General features: G+C 54.7%; 1 protein-coding gene across 3 annotated transcripts in view; it reads right to left on the minus strand.

The window, feature by feature from the left end:
* Window positions 1–3,303: 3,303 nt before the first annotated feature.
* SLC12A5 (solute carrier family 12 member 5) overlaps window positions 3,304–19,835 on the minus strand; it is a gene marked incomplete at both ends in the record, with an annotated part of 35,534 nt that continues 19,002 nt past the window's right edge. For 2 of the 3 annotated variants that reach the window (XM_081256500.1, XM_081256501.1), the window contains 18 exons: window positions 3,304–3,395; window positions 3,606–3,739; window positions 4,014–4,028; window positions 4,372–4,571; window positions 4,665–4,787; window positions 5,708–5,815; window positions 6,735–6,866; window positions 7,295–7,464; window positions 8,299–8,494; window positions 11,354–11,522; window positions 13,014–13,118; window positions 13,469–13,588; window positions 14,508–14,606; window positions 14,926–15,044; window positions 15,655–15,829; window positions 17,703–17,760; window positions 17,908–18,006; window positions 18,317–18,487. In XM_081256500.1, the coding sequence (XP_081112626.1) occupies window positions 3,304–3,395; window positions 3,606–3,739; window positions 4,014–4,028; window positions 4,372–4,571; window positions 4,665–4,787; window positions 5,708–5,815; window positions 6,735–6,866; window positions 7,295–7,464; window positions 8,299–8,494; window positions 11,354–11,522; window positions 13,014–13,118; window positions 13,469–13,588; window positions 14,508–14,606; window positions 14,926–15,044; window positions 15,655–15,829; window positions 17,703–17,760; window positions 17,908–18,006; window positions 18,317–18,487 (2,285 nt within the window). The remainder of the gene's footprint in view (window positions 3,396–3,605; window positions 3,740–4,013; window positions 4,029–4,371; window positions 4,572–4,664; window positions 4,788–5,707; window positions 5,816–6,734; window positions 6,867–7,294; window positions 7,465–8,298; window positions 8,495–11,353; window positions 11,523–13,013; window positions 13,119–13,468; window positions 13,589–14,507; window positions 14,607–14,925; window positions 15,045–15,654; window positions 15,830–17,702; window positions 17,761–17,907; window positions 18,007–18,316; window positions 18,488–19,835) is intronic. The other variant, XM_081256499.1, reaches the window with a different exon arrangement.

Below are 19,835 nucleotides of genomic sequence, written 5' to 3' on the forward strand. Positions count from 1 at the left end.
AAAGTGAAAGCTGTGTTGTCTTTTTTGGGTGTGAATATCCGCAGGGCCTCTTTGTGAGCATTCCCTCCCAGAGTTTGAAGGTGAGGTTCCCTGACAGCACTGACTGGTTTCGGTCTGCCAGGAGTCTGCCGTCAGGCCTCAAAACCTCTTCTAACCCTCGCTTCTCTTCTTAATGCAGCTCACCTAGTACAGTTCAGAGCAAAAGCCTGCTGGTTAACTATAATGCTATGTAAACATCCTTGTTTGTGGCAGACTTGCATTATGTCAGAGACTTGTCCTCTTATTCTAGGAAAGGAAAACAGGACTTGTGAAGAGGCCATTTCTGGCCAAAGGCAAGTGGAGAGTGGAGTCTACTGTTTTGATTTTGTCTCACTTGCCGCCCTCTGTCCAGCCCATTATGCAAGGAGTTGGCAGAAGCAGAGTCACAGGTAGGAGCTCTGGAGAGCATTTAATAGAGAGCCCCATCGGGAAGTCTGGAGTGGGTGTGGTGAAGTGACTGGCGCAAGGCCTCCAGTGGATTAGGGACCAAGATGCTGACATTGCTGAGCCTGACCTAGAAGTGCTCACCATCTCATAGGAGATGTTGTGGGTGCAATGCCCCTGCTGCCAGTGCCTTTGTCCCTCTAGGACAGAGCCCCAGAACTATCAGTACACTAGGCAGCCCACCTGGAGTGGTGGTCAGTGTTTCTGATGAAGAGTCTAGGGTCCTCCTGGAGGGCCACCTTTAACACCCCTCTTCCCACCTAGTAATTCTTCCCCCTAGAGTGTCTAAACAGCACACCTCAGGCTGTGAAGGGTATAATAAAATTATTTTTATTGCATTTTGTGCAGACGGGAGTCTAAAAAATTAATACATAAAAGCTATAAAGCATTAAATGGGAGCATTCAACAACAAAGGAAAGAACCAACCCTCTCCTTTTCATATTGGCACAGAGAACACAAGGTCAATACTGAGGCAGAATGCGGAATACTGAAACACACGGAAAGTTAAAGGCAGGCCTAGTAATAGTAATAAATACTCTTGATTTGGTTTGCAACCTCTCCTATTTACAAGGGTTTTCAACTTCATTGCATTGCCCTGCACATAGATCGTCTAAAACAAAAGCAACACTAGTTATCACTACAAAGCTATTGAAATATTGCACTCAGGATAAAAGTCACTTGAATGGACATGAAACATCTAGCTACATGATGATAAAGATAATTTGATGGGTGACGTGTGATAACGTTCATAACAAATATTGCACGTGTAGCACAGAAAACTCGGGGTTTGGTTGTGGGATGTCTGCTTTCATCAACGGAAACTGCTCTTGCCAACCAGACAGTCTAGGCCCAGATAGTGCAACTTTGGTTCCCTAACTGATGTTAATGTACCCCCTTTCCCTTCGGCCTAGCCCACCGCTTCAGCCCAGGAGTGCTCAGGCCCCCAGAAGGCTAGACCCAGCTGCGTCTGTCAGAGGGAGGTTCTTTGGAGGATGAGGGTGGGGAGTGCTGGTGTCTAATACCTCCAACTTGTGATTACTACCCCCGGAAGAATCCATCCAGCCCCCTGCTCAAATTTCAGAGGGGCCTTGGCCTAACCGGCAGACATCCAAACCTACCTCCAGCCACACCTGGCCCAGTCTAGGTGGCACCAGCTCCAGCTCTGCCTTGGGCTCAAAGGAAAGGAGGTGGTGAGGTCAGGAGTACCCAGTAGCCTCAGCTCTGGGAGGTGGGCAGGATGCCTAACTAGGTGCAAAGTTCAGGGCCCTGGGGCTGAAGGTACTGTACCCAGTCCCAGAGGGCGCTGGAACGAGCATGCAGTGCCTGCCCCCCTTAGTAAGGTGCCCTGGGGGAAGGGAACCCGGCCAATGCGGTTTCCCTAAGGGTAGAGGGCACCTCCAGCCGGGCTGGTGGAGCAGAAGCGCCAAGGACTGGTGTTGGAGAAGCCAAAGGCCTTGGGTCCTAGTTGGAGGAGGGCAGAGAGGCGCTAAGAACAAAGCACATGGCGACTCCAGCCCTCCCCCACGCCCAGGTGCCTGGGAGACGCAGCTAGAGGCAGCGAGGCCGGGCCCCGGGACGCGGAGAAGGCGGCTGGGTCCCCGAGGCCAGAGCTGCCAGATGGAGACAGAGGAGGGAACATCAGGGACAGCGCTGGGGCCTCCCCGGTGGGTCCGGCCCCCAACCCAGAACCGCCCCCGCCTCCCTCATCTGTCCCAGGGAGGAAACTCCAGGGGAAGGGATGCCCTCCAGCTCCCCGATTTCAGTCTTTGGCGAAGAGCCATGGGATGGGGGAGCAGGCGACAAGCCGATTGAGGAGAGCCGCCTGCTCCCCCAGCGAAGGCACCGGGGCGGGGCTTCCTCGGTGGGGCGAGGGCCTCTCTCGGTTTCTCGTCCTTGAGGAGCGCCCCTCCCCTATCCTGGCCCCAGCTTGCATAAGAGCCGATGAGAAGAGGCTGCGCCCGTCTCTGCAGCCACAGTGGAAGCTCACTCCGCTGGGAGGCTAATCCAGGAAAAGCTGGACACTTGTCTCACTTCGTCTCCGAGAAGAACTAGAGGGAAGGGTCGGAAGCCAAGGGCGCGCGGAAAGGGTGAGAAGACGTCGAGGCGGTGTCGAGGGACCACGACTCCCGCCTGGGCCTAAAGCACTTTTGCTCTCAAACTCTCGGACGTCAAGGAAAACCCAGCCTCCCGAGGCCTCCGCCTTCCCTGGGTGCCCCCAGCGGGAGAGCTCGACAGTGGCGAGAAGAGAAGTCCGTTGCGCTTCTAGTCACAGAAATATGGGGACGTTAAAAATACACGCGATGTCTCCTGTACACTATGTATAGGCTTGACCGGCCGGCGCCTGCGGCCGCGCGAAGACACGTGACGTAGACGGCGGAGCGCAGCCTCCCCACCCCGCGCCCTCCGGGCCGCCGGGGGAGGGGTGCAGAGCGAGGACGGGGCGGGGCGCGGGAAGAGAGGGAAAGGGCCGCGCGGACTACCGGGGGTCCTCAAAGCCCCAGCTCCGCTCCTCTCTGCGCCTCCTCCGACCTTTATTACAGCGTCTCCTCCGGCGGGGCGAGGCCGGGCTTAGAAAAAGGGCAGCCGGGGCCGACAGGGCGACGCGCCAACGGGGCGCTCGGGGCTCTGGTCTCCGCGCGGGGCGGTCCTCTCCGAGTCAGCCCCGACCGACGTGGCCTCCGGGCTTCAGGCAGCGGGGAAGGGGGCCAGGGCGCGGGCACAGGGTCTGTATGTAAACGGTGACAGCGGCGGGGGGCGCGGCGAGGGCTCCGGGGCCGCGCGGGCCGGACGCGCTCGGGCCCGGGTGGCAGGTCCTGGCTCTCAGGAATAGATGGTGATGACCTCGCGGCCGCCGCCGCGGACCAGCATCACCCGGTCCAGGTGCTCGGTGAGGACCTCGAGGAACTCCATGTCTGAGCGCCCGTCAAGGAGAAAGACCGTCCCCTTCCCTCCCGATGGAATTAGGGTCTTGCGTGTTGGGCGCCAGGGGAACGCTGGGTTCGCGTCCCTGTCCGCGGTGCTGATTCCGAAGCAGACCCGGCTCAACTCTTCCTTCCCAGGGCCAGGACCTAAGTCCCCTGACGTCCACCTCCCCCTTCCTCCCAATTTTAAGCCCAGGATACAATTTTCGTCACCGTTGCGGTTGCGGGGAGGCCCAGGCATGTTGAGCAAAACAAGCTTGGCGTCCCGGGATTTCTTGACGATGACCTCGTTCAGCCGCACAGCGGTGTGCATGCGCCGCACGTTGGACTGGTTCCTGAGGGCGGGAGGGAGGGAGGGAGGGAGGAGGGCGCGTAAGGCTGGGAGAGGGGAGAGTTGGATCCAGTCGCCCTTCCAGCCCCCCCACCCCAGCACTGGGCTGCTGGGATCTAGTCCTTGCAAGCTAGGGACCACCAACCCTAGACTTCTCCAAGCTGGGCTATTCAGAGACCCCAGAGGTCAGGGGCACGAACTGAGGGTTCATGGCGGAGTGAGAAGAGGAGGGACCCTGGCCAACCTACGTGAGAAGTTAAAAATTCTGAAGCACTTACAAGTTCTCCCACTCCCTTCAGGAAACATAAGAGAAGCAAAGAGAGGAAGAAAAAGAGAGGGGTCAGAAAAAGCAGGAGAAGCTGAGGACTACTTGAGCCACCATCAACCACCCTGTGCGCAAACTGGTCCCGCTCTCCCAGCCCCCCAGGCTTTGCCTTTCCACTGCCTGCACCTGGGAGTTCTGACCCTTAGCAATCAAGCCCAATCTGAGTCCTCAGATGGGGAAACCAAGACGAGGTCTGGGCTGGGTCTTCCGACTACCAGGCCAGGACCCCTTCTGCTCATTTGCTCTGCCATGGGGAGCAAGGACCCTGTAGGCTCACCCCAGACCCTAGCCCTTAGCCCCCAGGCCCGTACGGCTTCATGTTGAAGAAGTCCTTGATGCCCTCTGAGGAGACAGGACTGGGGCCCTTGTTCTTCTCTGCCACAGATTTGTCCTTGGTCCACGTGAGATGCACTTTCTCTGGATCTGCCTCACCCTCCCGTTCGGGCTCCTCCCCCGGGGATGGTGAGCTGCTGGGGCAGCTGGGAGCACTCTGGTCATGGATCAGCTGCACCTGAGGCATAAAAGAAGGGACAGCATGTGACTCCTTTGGAGGCCAAAGTTCCTGCTCCCACTGGCTGGAGCCGAACCACCCCCCGCTGCATACCTCCTCTTCCGGCTTCTCCTCGCTGTCACCAGCTGTCTCTTCTGGGACGTTGAGGCGGAGCCGAGTGTTGGCTGGATTCTTTCTCCGGATTGAGCCCCGAGACTCATCTGTGATGCTCTGGATCTAGGGAGTGACACATGTTGGTGCCAGCTCTGCTGGAAATCACTACCCAATGCCCTGCAAAGAGCTACCCCCAGAGCTGATGTTCAGCCAGGATGTGCACTTTCGGGACCCCTACCAGTTGTTAAACTATTGCAGTGCTTCCACGTCAAACAGCTATTGCCACCACTGACCTGGCCACTCCAACCCCTCTCCAGTACTCCTGACCTCTCCACTCTCCAGCAACCAAAGGGTTAACACCTGGCCCGGCTGGGATCTACCTTAGCACTACGGTCCAGTGCCAGTTCTGACTGGTCAGAGCACATGCCATTTCTTACAATTTTACTGTCACCCACCTCCAAGATCTCTTCTGTTCCCAACCCCCAGGGTACCATAGCTCAGTTCCCCAAGGACCCCACTCCCTGGGGGTGGGGCTTTCATTCAAATGCCAGAGGGCTGGTGGTCCCACATTACCCGCACTGGGGAGATCTTACACCCATAGCCCATGAGAGCTCATCATTGTTACCCCTGAGAACCCAGTTGGAGGTTTGCCCCCAACTCTCATCATCAGCTGCATCCTGAAATATCCATCTGTTACCCACTCTCTAAGACTCTCTAAGGGTCTATCACGTAATCCCTTGTCCCCCACACTGGCAGCCCACGCCCCTGAGGAATCATCATCCATACATATTTAACATCCACTATTCTCCCTTGGGCCCCAGAAGTCACATAGTGAGCGGAAGATCTGTCACGCATGCCAAAGCCCCTCTGCATCCTGGCTGGGAGGCTTGAGAGATGCAGCTGCTGTGTGTACCCCTGCTGCTGGGGAACCCAGTGCCAGAAGGTGGCAGTGCCAATGGCCAGGAGTGGGCCATCCCAAACCTGTGCACGCCCAGAGCTGGCAGCAGATTGAGGCTCTCCGAGCCCAGCCAGGGCAACCTCACCTCCCGCTCCCGCTCATTCTTGGTTAAATGCATCTGCTTGAGGATCTGGGAACGCTGCTCCATCACCAACGTCTTCTCGTAGGTGTAAGCCGAGATGTCGCTCTCATGCTGCGGGCAGGCAGGGGTGGGGATGGGGTGGAGGAGGGGAAAGGGGGGGGAAGTATGAGCTCTGAGCTTAGGCGCAAGGCCAAGGGGAGGGAGGCAGGCCCCCTTCTTTCTGACAACCTAGGGTTTCCCTATCCCATGACCTAGTTTAATCAACAGTTGTGGGAGGCAAGGACAAAGCAGAGGGCGATGCTCTTTGAAGGCAATGCGGCTCATTCCCTCCTCAGCCAAGCACAGGACTGGGCGAATGAATGGGTGAATTAATGAATGAGTGGATTAATTAATTACCTGGGTGAATGGAGGGGGGGGAGAAATATAAAAAGGAACACAGAGTTGAATGAATTATGTACATGGATGAATGGATGAGTGAGTGGATAAATACATTAATGGATATGTGGGTGGATTAATGAATACACAGAGAGATGGGTAAACGGATAAATAAGCTGAGAGGAATGGACAGACAAGAGGCTGTAGAATGTAAGTGCGAGGAGCATGGACTCTAGAGCCAGTCTGCTTGGGGTTGAATCCTGGCCCTGCCACTTAAGTGTGTGTTCGGGGCAAATTACTTAACCTTTCTGTGCCTCAACTGCCTAATCTGTAAAATGGAAATGCTGATAATTGTGTCTATTTCATTGATTGCTGTGAGAAGTAATATACGTAAAGTGCATGGTACAGTGCCTCACATGTAGTAAGCATTATTAGACATGGCTATTCTTATGAAGGAGAGAAGGGTGTATGTATGTATGTATGGATGGATGGATGGGCTCTCGGGTGAATATGTGAGAGGCTAAAAAGTGGATGCAGGGAAGGGATCCAGCATCACAAGCTGATGGGAGTTGGGGTTCCCCATTTGGTTCTGGGGCCAAGGGGAAAGAGTCCAGAAGGGATTCCAAAACGTCAGAGGTGGCTCCTGGGGACTCACCATCTCCACCACCTCGACCTCCGCGGTGATACGTAAATGGTACAGAAATGTGGTCAAATCCTTCTTCATCTGGATGCTATTGTCGTCCATCTGGGCCACAGTGAAGATTCGCATCTTGCACTTCCGCCAAACCTGGAGGGGTGAAGGGGACCCAGAAAGGTCCAGCCCAGATGCAGTGCAGAGACCCAGGGCCAGAACGTAGACAGGACCCTGTCCCTCACCCTTCCCACGCACCTTCCCACACATACATGCAGCCCCCCAATCCTCTATCTCAGCGGCCCCTCCCTACAAAAACGCCTCTGCGTAGATGAGGGTCCCCTCGTTAAAGCATCACTCGCTTGAGTTAAACATTGAAACGTTGCTCTCCTTTATAATTCAAGGACATCTGCAAGGGGAGACACCTTCAGCTCCCAGCACCTCAGAATTAAGGAGGGGATTGGAGCCTTTTCCCAGGAGCTCACGTGGAGGCTGGCCCCTTCCAGAGCCCAGAAACCCCGCCCATGGGTGTGGGCACGAGCACGCAAACACGCGGACGCTCGCTCGCGCACGCGCACGCGCACCTTGTGGTGCCGCAGCAGGAATGGCAGGAGCATGAGCATCCCCCCGTCGTGCACGATCCACCAGACGTCGATGCTGCCCTCCGAGAAGCGCTCCGGGTTACCAGGAAACATGGAAACGTTCTTGGTGACCAGCAGGGCCAGGTGACCGGCCGTGGTTTCCCGGACCAGCTCTGGAGGAGACCAGAGAGATGGCCAGAAGGTAAAACAGTGACCCTGGTCCCCTTCTGGCACCCAGCACCCCACCCCCACCCCATCCCGCCTTGGCCTTGGGCTGAGGAGTCAGAAAACCCCCACTTACCTGGGCCTCATCGCTTGTTTGAATTTGGGGAAGCCTCTCTGGGCCTCCGTTTCCCCACCGTTCAAGTGTTGATAACAACACCTGCCCTTTCTGATTAAGAACTCGACCACGCAGGGCTCACTTAATCCTCCCAACCACCTTCTAACTAGGATCTACCGATAAAGCCGCCTCAGGGTTTACCAGCTGCGCGACCTTAATTAATCTCTCTGCGCCTCAGTTTCACACCAATAAAATGGAGACAGCAATGCCTAGCCCTCACGGGCCTGCTGAGAGAATGAGAGAAAGCCTCCACTTGCCTGGCACACAGAACACAGTCTGTAAGTGTTAGCTATTTTATTACTTAGTATCCACGACTACCAAGGCATCTGATGCTCAGAGAGGGTGAGGCACTTGTGAACAGTCACACAGCGAGGAAGGGCCAGAGGGGAGATGCAGACCCGGGCCTCAGCGACTTCAAAGCTGTAGCTCTTCCCGCTCCCTGCACTGTCTTCCTCCCAGGGTTGTGAACCCTGCCGGAGCCAAGACTGTCTCCTCCACACCTGAGTCCCCGGGCTCCCCGCACAGTGCCTGGCACATGGGAGGCTTTGAACGCCATCACCTGCATATGCCGACTCCATACCTGTTACGCCTGGGAAATGGTCCCCAGGCCCAAAGAAGGAAAACGCCCCCCACCCAGCCCTCTACCACCCCGAGCCCACAGCTTTACCAATGAAGTTCCTCCACGTCTGATGGTCTTCCTTCTGCCGCCAGTTCCGGGGCCAGCCAACGAGCACGGTGTTGTGCTGCAGCCCCCCGAGGCCCCCGGACTGAATCAGGTGGGACACGCCATCTCGCAGGTTAGAGGAGATCACTACCTGGCAGAAGCCCTTCACCTTCTCTGCCTCCATCAGGCGCCGGATGGACTGTGGGGAGGGGAGGGCTCAGAAAAGGACCAGCCTCAGGCCTCCCTAGCCCTGCCCAGCCCCTTGCAGCCTCCCTAGTCCCCATCTCTCCCCGCCATCAGCCCCCCATTCCTGAAGCTCAGCTCTGATCATGTCGGCCTCTGGCACCCCATCACCTATGGCCACCGTTCCTCGCTGCTCAGTCAGAGCTCTTCATGTTGGGACACCATGCTTCCCACCGCCCTGCCGTTGCTCACACAGTCCCCCTGCAAGCTCTCACCCACCACCCAGAGCCCCTCCCCAGCCGACTCCGTTGTCCATGACACCCTGCCTGGCCCAGCTCAACCATCACCTTCCTCAGACACCACCCGTCCACCCAAACCACGATGAAACTGGGCCCCTCTGCATAGCCAGACAATTTGGTTTTAACAGTTTTTAAAAGTTAGCATGACGGTAAGCCTTTAAAACGCACATTCAATCTGCACGATGAGGGAAGTGTTCTTATTACACTCATTTTATAAGTAAGGAAATTGAGGCTCAGAGAAATTAAGACTTGGTTCAGGCCATACAGATAATGGATGTTACTGTAGAGGTTCAAGTCCAGGGGTCTGACTCCACCCTTCACACTCTTAACCAAGCCTCTGATGTCAAACAGAAAGGGCTCCTGGGCTTCCCTGGTGGCGCAGTGGTTGAGAATCTGCCTGCCAATGCAGGGGGACACGGGTTCGAGCCCTGGTCCGGGAAGATCCCACATGCTGCGGAGCAACTAAGCCTGTGCACCACAGCTACTGAGCCTGCGCGTCTGGAGCCTGTGCTCCGCAACAAGAGAGGCCGCCACAGTGAGAGGCCCGCGCACCGCAATGAAGAGTGGTCCCCGCTTGCCACAACTGGAGAAAGCCCTCGCACAGAAATGAAGCCCCAACACAGCCAAAAATAAATAAATTAATTAAAAAGAAAAATCTTAAAAAAAAGGAAGTGTTCTTATTACACTCATTTTATAAGTAAGGAAATTGAGGCTCAGAGAAATTAAGACTTGGTTCAGGCCATACAGATAATGGATGTTACTGTAGAGGTTCAAGTCCAGGGGTCTGACTCCATCCTTCACACTCTTAACCAAGCCTCTGATGTCAAACAGAAAGGGCTCCTGGGCTTCCCTGGTGGCGCAGTGGTTAAGAATCCCCCTGCCAATGCAGGGAACATGGGTTCAAGCCCTGGTCCGGGAAGATCCCACATGGCGCGGAGCAACTAAGCCCTTGCACCACAACTACTGAGCCTGCGCTCTAGAGCCCATGAGCCGTAACTACTGAGCCCACGTGCCACAACTACTGAAGCCTGTGCGCCTGGAGCCCATGCTCCGCAACAAGAGAAGCCACCGCAATGAGAAGCCCACACACCGCAACGAAGAGTAGCCCCCGCTCGCCGCAACCAGAGAAAGCCCGCGCACAGCAACAAAGACCCAATGCAGCCAAAAATAAAAAAGAGAGGAAAAAAAAAAGGGCTCCTATTTCTATCTCTGCCCCCGCCTGTTTAATTCAGCATGCAGTGGCTGAGAATGCACTGTGCACCGGGCCAGGCCCCAGGGGAGATGGAGAGGCACAAGACCAAACCCCAGCCCTCAAGCTGGTCACAGGCTGGTGGGGAAGATAGAACATACACAGAAGGCTCTCAAGCCCACCTGAGGTTGACAGGTGCTACGTTAGAGTTAATAACTGCAGAGCAACCTGGGGCAAATCACCTCCCTCTATGAGCCTCAGATTTCTCATCAGTCAAATGGGCATCGTGACAGCTACCTAGTCCAGGAAGAGGGTGGATGACATAACATGATGTGAGTAGAGCTTAGTATATACAGCCTGAGAGATCCTAAACACTCAGCACATTCTGTTGCTCTGCAGTTATTCAGTCTAACCTCAGACGGGTTTGAGAGCCTTCTGTGTATGTTCTCTCTTCCCCACCAGCCTGTGACCACCTTGAGGGCTGAGATTTGGTCATCTACCTCTCCACGTCCCCCGGGGCCTAGCCTGGTGCCTGGTACACAGCACATTTGCAGCCACTGCATGTTGAATTAAACGGCCCAGTGGAGGCCTCCAGCCCTGGGCCCTGACGGATCAGTGTGAACGGCCCAATGAGGCAGAGACAGCAACTGTTGCAAGCCCCACCTCATCTCACCTCCCTCAGGCCCCCTTTCCTCTCTCCACTTGTAGCCGTGGCCCCGAGGGGAGAGAGACTGAATTGCAGACAGAACCCACTTCCTCTGTCACCCACCAGACACCTGTTAATGACGCTTAATGCAGAGCCCAGCTGCCCCAGCCCACACTGGCTGTGTACGCTGTTCTGTGGACATGGACCAGGGGGTGGGAACAAGAGCAGGTGACCCAGAGTAGGGACCCGGGTTCAAACCCTGACTATGCTTCCAGCCACCTTTGTGACTTCCAGCAAGCTGCTTTCCCTCTCTAGGCCTCTGTTTCTCCCTGGGCCAAACAGGGATATTCACCCTGCCAACTCCACTTGGTGTGGGGACCAGAAGAGTCCACCTATGTGAAAACGCTTTAAAAGATTTATGCTTCGGCAGGTGGAGTAGGGGTCTAGCAGTTCTAATGTGAGTGTCCGTTTTCTGTCCTTAAACAAATGACCTGACTTCTCTAAGCCTCAGTTTCCTTATCCATAAAATGGGCACTTCCAGCTCTGATCATCTTTGGTTCTGCAAGCTGGATTCTAAGGAACTCACTTGCTGAGCCCTTGGACTCCTCTTCTAAGGAAGAGGACAGAAAAGCCTGAGCCCCAGCTGATGGCAAAGGTGGTAGGAGGGAAAGTGGAAAGGAGCAAGGACTGTCTTCCTGAGTGCTGCATCCTTCCGCCCTCCCCACCAGGGCCTCTACTTACCTCCTCCGCCCGCTGGGCCTGGGGATGGTTGTCCAGAAAGGTGCCCTCAAGGACAGAGCCCACAATGGTCAGGCCCTTCCCTGCCTTGAGCTGGGAGGTCAGCGAGAGCAGCTGTGGATGTACCACGTTCTGGTCTTGGTCCACACGCACCAACACCAGCAGCTGTGGCCTGAAGAGGGTGCGAGGTCACATGATCCATCCACCACCTACCCAACCACCATAAACTCATACACCCATACACCATACAGTGGTGAGTTCACTAACCACCCGACCTCCATACTCCCATCCACCTACACATCCATCCATCCATTTCCTTGAGTATCGAGCCATCCAACCATCTCCCACACATCTATGCACCTCACTCACCCATGTATCCATCCACCCCCCCCACCCATTTTATCCTTCAGTTATCCACCCACATCCATGTTAATCTACCTACACATCCTTCCACCGCCATCCATTCACACATTCACCTATTCACCCAACCACCCTCCCATACATATACACATTCAGCCATCTATCCATTGATTTATCTGTTCATTTCCTTATTCATTTAGCCACTGCAGCCAGCCAGCCACCCATCAATTTAATAGCATTCTCTAAACACCTACTCTGGGCTAGACCCTGTGCTAAGCATTTGAGGATTCACAGACAAATTATGCAAAGCCCCGGTCTCTGGAAGCCCAGTTTAGTAGACATCAGCAAGGACAAGCCAACGATGTCCTAGGCATAGTTCAGAGTTCCAGGCCTTACTCTTAGCAAAACGAACCTGAGGGAGAAGAAGGAGGGGTTGGCCTTGCAGAGCAATCAGTTAGAAAGCACCCTGGGGGGCTTCCCTGGGGGCTCAGTGGTTGAGAATATGCCTGCCAATGCAGGGGACACGGGTTCGAGCCCTGGTCTGGGAAGATCCCACATGCCGCGGAGCAACTGGGCCCGTGCACCACAATTACTGAGCCTGCGCAGCTGGAGCCCGTGCTCCGCAACAAGAGAGGCCGCGATAGTGAGAGGCCCGCGCATCGCGATGAAGAGTGGCCCCCGCTCGCCGCAACTGGAGAAAGCCCTCGCACAGAAACGAAGACCCAACACAGCCAAAAATAAATAAATTAATTTAAAAAAAAAAAGCACCCTGGGCTGAGAGGCAGGAGGTGAAGATTCTGGGTCCAGTTCTGCCTTCCATGACCCCTGAGACCTTCTCTAGGCCCTGACTGTCACGTAAATAAAATGGAGATTGTTATTAATCTAGAGATTTCTAAAAGGCCCTATAACTCTCAACGTGGATGATTCACCTCTCCCAGAGCAAATGCTACGTGATACTACGTTTACCTGTCTGTGCGCATGCCTTGTCCCCGGAACTGTGAGCTCACTACATCCCCAGAGACAGGAAGGGGGCAGGGCAGAGATCACGCGTTCGTATATTTTTTCTAACGCATGATGGAATGAATGGATGGATGGATAGATGGTCAGGAGACGGGCATGGCGGGTGGGGTTTCGGAGAACAAATGTCTGGAACTCAGCTCAGCCTCGGTGTTGTAGGTGGGAAGGGTTCAGACAAGGCTGAACACCACTCAGCAACCCCAAAACAAAGCAAGCGGGGTGGGTTAGGCCCTGCTCCCCGCCTCTCCCCCCGCTGAGCCCTCACGCTTGTGCCTCCACCACTGACCTCCAGTTCTTGGTGTGCGGGGGCCCTTCCTCTAGGCGCAACAGGGCGTAGCGCGCAGCACTGAGAGACAGGCCTCGGATCCCATCGCCCCACTCTTTCTCTGCCCTGGGGCCGGGAAGGAGGATCGCAAGAGGCAGAAAGCCAAGGAGTGTCAGGGAGAGCCGTCCACCCTGAAGTGGCCACCCCAGCGCAGAGCCGTCTATTTAGGCTCAGAAAGGAGGTCGCTCCTGCCACCTCCATTTCTCAAAGCTTCAGCCCCTCCCTCTGCTCCTGTTCCGTCTCTCCCCATCCCACCCCATCACCCTTGGCCCTCCACTCTAGTGCCATCTTCTCCCACTCCCTGCCTCATCCCCCCTACCGCCCCACCCCCGAGCACTCATCACCCCTCTCTCTCCCCTCCTCACCTCCTCCCGCCCCTCAGTCTCACCCAGCCCTCCCCACTTCCCCGCGCTTACCCACGGTACTCGATATACTTGTAGATGAGCCCAGCAATGAGCATGGCCACCAAGGCATAATACCAGGAGCAGATGAACATGAGGGCCAGGCAGAGGCTCATGCCCAGGAACGAGAGTGTCCTGGACAGGGGGAGGGAGAGCTGGCCTCTGAGCCCTGGTGGGGCTGTCCCTGGTGCCCGGGCTCAGACAGCCAGAGTTAGATGGGGCGGGGCATGGGCAAGACCTGGGAGGCTACAGCCAGGTCTAGGGGAAATCACACCATCATCTCCACGAGCACCACGGGGACATGGGGCCTTCTGGATGAATGAGCAGCCACAGACAGGGCACCTCCCCTTGCCCCACCCAACTCCTAAGTCACCACACTGCCCTGTCCCAATGCCTTAGACCCTGCCAGACCGCCCTGCCAGGGAGGTTCTGAGGCAGGAGTGTCTGGGGAAAGCTGGAGGTAAGATCTCCCAGGAGGAATGTGACCCTAGGGAAGAGGTGACTGGCACAGCAGTAGCACTGACACGGGAGGCAGGCAGCCTGGGTTCTGGGCCAGGTGTGCCATAGTCTTGCTGGGTGGCCTTAGGCCACCTTTCCCTATTGAAGCCTCTGTTTCCTTTTGGTAGAACAAGCATGATCATTCCTGCCCTGTCTGCCCCACAGGTCTATTGTGAAGATAAAGAGCCATCAAGGAAAACGATCAGAAGTCCAGCCCCACATAAGGAGCATCTTCCGTGCAGCAAGCAGTGTAATGCTTACAAGGGCCTATGAGGTAGGTGCAGTTATTGTCCCATTTCACAGCTGAGGAAACTGAGGTTTCCTTGTCAAGACTGGAAGGGGTTGCACACTATTGACAGGAGAGGGATTCTAGCTGAGACTGTTTATACAGTGTTATGTTATTACTTGTGATTATAAGGAGACCTTCTCCGGGACTTTTCTCATGCTAGCTGTGAAAAGTGGAGTTTGGGATCCTTAGACCTGGAGGGGATGGGCTGGGGTGAGGGGGAGATGAGAGGACGGTCCTCTGGGGCAGGGAGGGGGAACAGGCACCCACCAGTGGTAATAGCGAAAGCGTGGCCGCCAGTTGGGCGTCCTCAGCAGCGTCTGTACTGCACAGGCAAGGTTCACAAACATGTAGCACATCAGAAAGAACCTAGAACACAGAAAGGTCCCAGGATAGACAGAGATGCAAGGGGAGACAGAGACAGAAGCACAGGGAGAGAAAGGAAAGGGAGAAAGAAACTGGGGAGATGGCCGAATCATGTTCTGGGGCTTCGGAAGAGGTTCAAAGGCCAAATCCCCTTACAACATGCCCTGATGCATGTGGGGATGAATCTCCGTATAACAAAGGACAGGTTTCTATGACAGTGGGGTTGTTAAAGTGTTTGGGTGGGCTGTCCAGGGTCACAGCTGAAGGATCCAGGTAGAGAGAGCCCCAGAGCTGATGGGGAGGGCAAGAGGCCAGCACGCACATAGAGAGGATGGGGGCGACCTCGTCCAGGGATGCAATGAGGATGCCAATCTCGCAGATGCAGGCGGTGAGAAGCAAGGCCCACGTTGGCTCTCCGTTGGCTTTGCCGTGGCCGAAAACCTGAGGACAGAGCAACCATCACAGGGGCCTGAGCCCTTAAGGACTTCTTGTCTCTCTCGTCCAGTCTTGGAGACCAGTACGGCAGAGGCAGGGAGAGGATGCTGTATTTCTCATCCTTTAAATGTACCCAAGGGGATGCCAGGTTTTTGCTGTATCTTGCCCACTCTGACATTGGTACCCCAGTGCAGTGCAGTTCAAATGATCCCTGAAGGGGAACAGGACGGGACACATGGAAGAGGAGCTGCAGGGGGCCAGCAAGCAGCCATGACTGAGTTCACCATAAATCTTTTTTTTTTTTAAGTAACACAGAGAGCACCCTTCTCTTACTTGCCCTTTGGCTGCCTCCCTGAGTCCCCACCCAATCACGAGGCCAAAGGAGGACCATTCATTTTTCCCCTAAGCGCAGACAACCCTGCCCAAAGACATGGCCCTGATGTTGGGCCCAAAGGCACACCCATTCTTCTTAGTGGCGGCACAGAGCAGCAGGGCCCAGAAGGCAGGTCAAGGCTTGCCATGGCCCCTGCTCCCTGGGTAGCCGCCCTGGGCAGGGGCCTGGCTGGCTGGTATAGGGGGTGGACTGTTGTTCCCACACCCTGCCCCTGCCACTGACCTGCAGGAAGGGTACTATGCCATCGCGAGAGATGGCCTGCAGCAGGCGTGGAGCCCCCGTGAGGCTCTGCAGCCCAGCCCCGCAGGTGGAGAAGAAGGATCCGATGACAATAACCCAGGGGGACGGCCAGGCCAGGGTGCCCACCACCAGGTTGCCATTCACAGCTTCGCCAAACCTGAAATGAAGCAGCAAAGGGACAAGAGATGCTGGGTGAGCACCACCACCTGGATCTCCAAGGTCTCCCACACAAACTGCGGGACCAACCGTATGTCCACTATAAGGCTAGGCTGTGCGGGGGAGAAGGGACAGACAAAGCCCCTGATGACCTGGGCACTTTCTGTCTGTGTGACCTGGGGCAAGACATTCAACCTCTCTGTGCCTCAGTTTCTTCAGCTGTAAAGTGAGGATCATTATAAACCTATCTCATACAATTGGTGGGAGGAATAAGGAGATAACATATGTAAAATACCTGGCACGGTGCCTGCTACGTGGTACTAATAGTGACACTATTTTTTTTTATTGAGGTATAGTTGATATTCAAGATTCTTTAAGTTTCAGGTGTACAACATGGTGATTCACAATTTTTAAAAGTTGTACTCCATTTATACTTATTATAAAATATTTGCTGTATTCCATGTGCTGAACAATATATCCTTGTAGCTTATTTATTTTGTAAGTAGTAGTTTCTACCTTTTAATCCCCTACCCTTATCTCGCCCCTCCCCCCAACAGTGATCCTAGTACGAGGTCAGTTGTGTAATACTATGTCATCCTGGGCAGATATCTCAAACTGTTAGAACCTCAGTGTCTCCATCTGAGAAATGGGGGTTCTGGCCTCATCATGTAGTGATGGTTTGTGGTGTGAGGATCAAGAAAAGGATTTTCTAACAACGACACTGTCTTCAAATGGGAGATATGCTGCCTCAGTAGGTAGAGAGAGCCCCGTCCCTGCAGTGTGCAAGCAAACGTGCACTCAGATGAAAGATTATGCTGAATGACCTGCCGAATCCCTTGCAATCTTGTGGGAGGTCTACGATGAAATGAAATGAAATTAGATAAATGGAGGTTAAGTTGCCCTAAAAGCTAATAGGTGTAATATATGCAAATGGCCCATTTGGCCAGGTCACCTCCCTACTTAAAATCCTCCAGGGTTTCCCCCATTTTTTATAAAATAAAGCTCCAGTTTCCTGGTGCCAAAACCCAGGCCTCCAGGACTGGCCCTAGCCTAGGTCTCCAGCCTCATGTCCCCACTTCCTGGAAGCCAGAATGGCGCCTCGGAAACTGACTTCTGTGACAGGACCTCCTGTTTCACCCCGCTGGTTGTATATGCACACACCCTCCAGAGGTGTGTGCTCCAGAAGCCCTGAATGCTTACAGCTACTTGTACCCCTACATGCGCGCGCACATGCACGGCTCTTGGTCCCCTCTACCTTTGTCCGTGCTGTTCCCACTGCCTGGAGTGCCCTTCCCCCTCCTACTTTCCTAGGTAGTCTCTACCACTCAGCACGTAAAGTGGGAAGGAGAGATGAGAAAGCGTGTATAAGGCACTTCCACAGCATCTCCTCTTCCCCGACCCTCTGGGACTGGATCGCAGCCTCCATAACCCCCAGGCTTTGTTTTATCACCACCCCTACTGCTCTGCATTTCAAGTCTGCTGACAAGTATGGTGACCAGCTCCAAAGAGCTCCTTCAGAGCAAAAATCATTAGTTATTTATCTTTGTTATTTATCCCTGCCCCCAGAACCCTGGACAGTAACTAACACATAGACATCCAAGAAATAGTAAATGAATTAGTAGATTTTAAAGAAAAAGGAAAGGAAAGTATCATTATCTTAAAGGAAATCAGACGCTACTCATGCTTCTTGAGTTGGAGTGACAAGAGAAAGGTGAATTATAAGAAAGTGAGTAGACAAGCAAGCCCTGTGGCCTCCCTCCCACAAGGCCCCTTGCCCAGGTTTCAACTACCCTGCCAGGCCTGTTTCCCAGAACCCGGCCCTCCATGCCCACCCCACCCCCCAGAACAGGATCCTCCCTGATCCCCTTACTTACTTGTCCCGAAGGACGACCCCCTCGATGCAGGCCCCAAACAGAACAACGGAGCTGATGTCTGCAGCAGAGATGAAGGAGAATCCCCAGGGTGGCGCGCCCCTTCCTCCCCACCCCTCCTGAGCCAGCCAGGTGAGGCAGCGGCTTCAGAAGCCCTCCGTCTAGCCCTCCACGCCCACGGTGGTCCCAGCCCAGCAGTGAAGGATACAGACAGCGGAGGTGGTGGCGATGGCCAGGATGGTGCCAGTGGGAATTGACTTCTGGGCATCCCGCAGGTCCCCAGAGCGGTTAGAACCAGCCATGATCCCTGTGAACAGAGGAGCAGCTAGGACAGGAGCCACAGGAGACCAGACAGACTGAGAAGAAAGGACATCAGCCTCAGAGTCAGGAAGCCGGGGATCTAGTCCTGGTCCACTGACTCCCATGAGAACTTGGGCATGTTACTTGGCTCCTCCGGGCCTTAATTCCCTCACCTGTCTGTCCAGTGGGGACTGAATTGTTGGCTCCTGCCTATGTAATGGGGCTGTTGGACTCAGAAATTGCCCACATCATGACTGACTCTCTCCCTACCCATCCACTCCCAGCCAGAGTCCTCCCTTTCTGAGCCCCCCCTTCACCTGTGACTGAGGGGAAGTAGATGCCAACCAGCAGGGTGAAGTAGGAGGTCATATCGCTGAAGACGTAGGGATGGTCCATGTCGACAGGGGCACCATCTGCCAGGCCCATCGAGGGCATCCCACGCCTTTCCACAATCACCCCCTTGGTCAGGTAGGAGCTCCAGAGGTTCTCTGTGGGAGAGACAGGATGCTCAAGGAGAAGACCAGACGTCAGGGTGCCAGAGCTCTGGGGCCAGGAGGTGCGGTGGGCAGAAAGAAGGGTCAAGGTCAACCACCTCTCACTCCCCCTGGACCTTATTTCCACCAACATTTCCTAAGCTCCCGTTTGGGGCCAGGTCCTGTGCAGGGGCTTTGCACATGAATCAGATCTAGTCCTTGCCCTCAAATGGTCCAGTCTACTGGGGGACATAGACACACACATCTCAGGCTGATTCAGTGTGTCCCAAACTGATCTCACCACCCACTCACTCCAAATGGCTCCTTTCCTATATCCCTTATTTTGGTAAATGGCACTACCGTCAACTCAGACAGCTTGACATTGCCCTCAACTGCTCCCTTTCCCCATCTCCGTTTCAAAACCATCTCCACCTCCTGTCCCTTATTCCTCCTAAATATTTTTCAAATACGCCCCTTCTCTCCTTTCCAGGGTTCCTCCACTTCTGCACTGAATGTCAAATTTAGTGATAATTGCGATGAGAACAGGCAATTCCTGTGCGGAGGGCTGTCCTGTAGCACTGTAGGGTGTGTAGCAACATTCCTGGCCTCAGCCACCAGGTGCCAGTAATAACCCTTCAGTCGTGATGACCCAAAACATCTCCAGACGTTGCCACATGTCTCCTGGGGGGCAAAACACAGCCCTGGTGGAGAGCCACTGTGCCATTCCCACGGCTGTCACTCCATCACTCCAGGTAAGAAAACCACCATCTGTCACCTGGACTCAGCATCAGCCTCCTCCTAGACTCCCTGACTCGGTTCCCTCTCTGCTTTTAGCCCATCCACGTTAGCAGCCAGAGTGAACCTTCACAAGCAACAAGCTGACCCCGTCCGTCCCTTTACTCAGAACCCTTTGGTGGCTCCTCGTTGCCCTCACAATACTGTCCAGACTCTTCAACATGGCTTCCAGGGCTGACCGCAGTCAGGCTCACGCCAGCCTCTCCAACATCATTTCTTGATTGCCCCTCCTTCCTTTGTACGTTATGCCCCAGTCATACCAAATTACCTGTGGTTGGAAGGACACAATATGCTCTTCTGTGTCTGCATGCTTTTAGGCAAGCTCTTCTTCTGCCTGTAATTCCCTTATTCCCTTTGTATAACTGAAAATTTCTTATTTGTCCTTCAAAACCCTTCTCAGACGAGTCCAGGAAGCCTTGTCTCACCACCTTATACACATGACCACTCCCTCCCTTGGGAGGTCTCTGTTCATTGAATGCACACCTACACGTGTCCTAATGTATTTGCTATTACATCTGTCTCTGCTATTAGACTCCTTGAGGCCAAGAACTGTGACTTATTTATGTTG

Source organism: Mesoplodon bidens, assembly GCF_964165515.1.
Source record: "Mesoplodon bidens genome assembly, chromosome: 15".
In the NCBI taxonomy this organism is placed as follows: Eukaryota; Metazoa; Chordata; class Mammalia; order Artiodactyla; family Ziphiidae; genus Mesoplodon; species Mesoplodon bidens.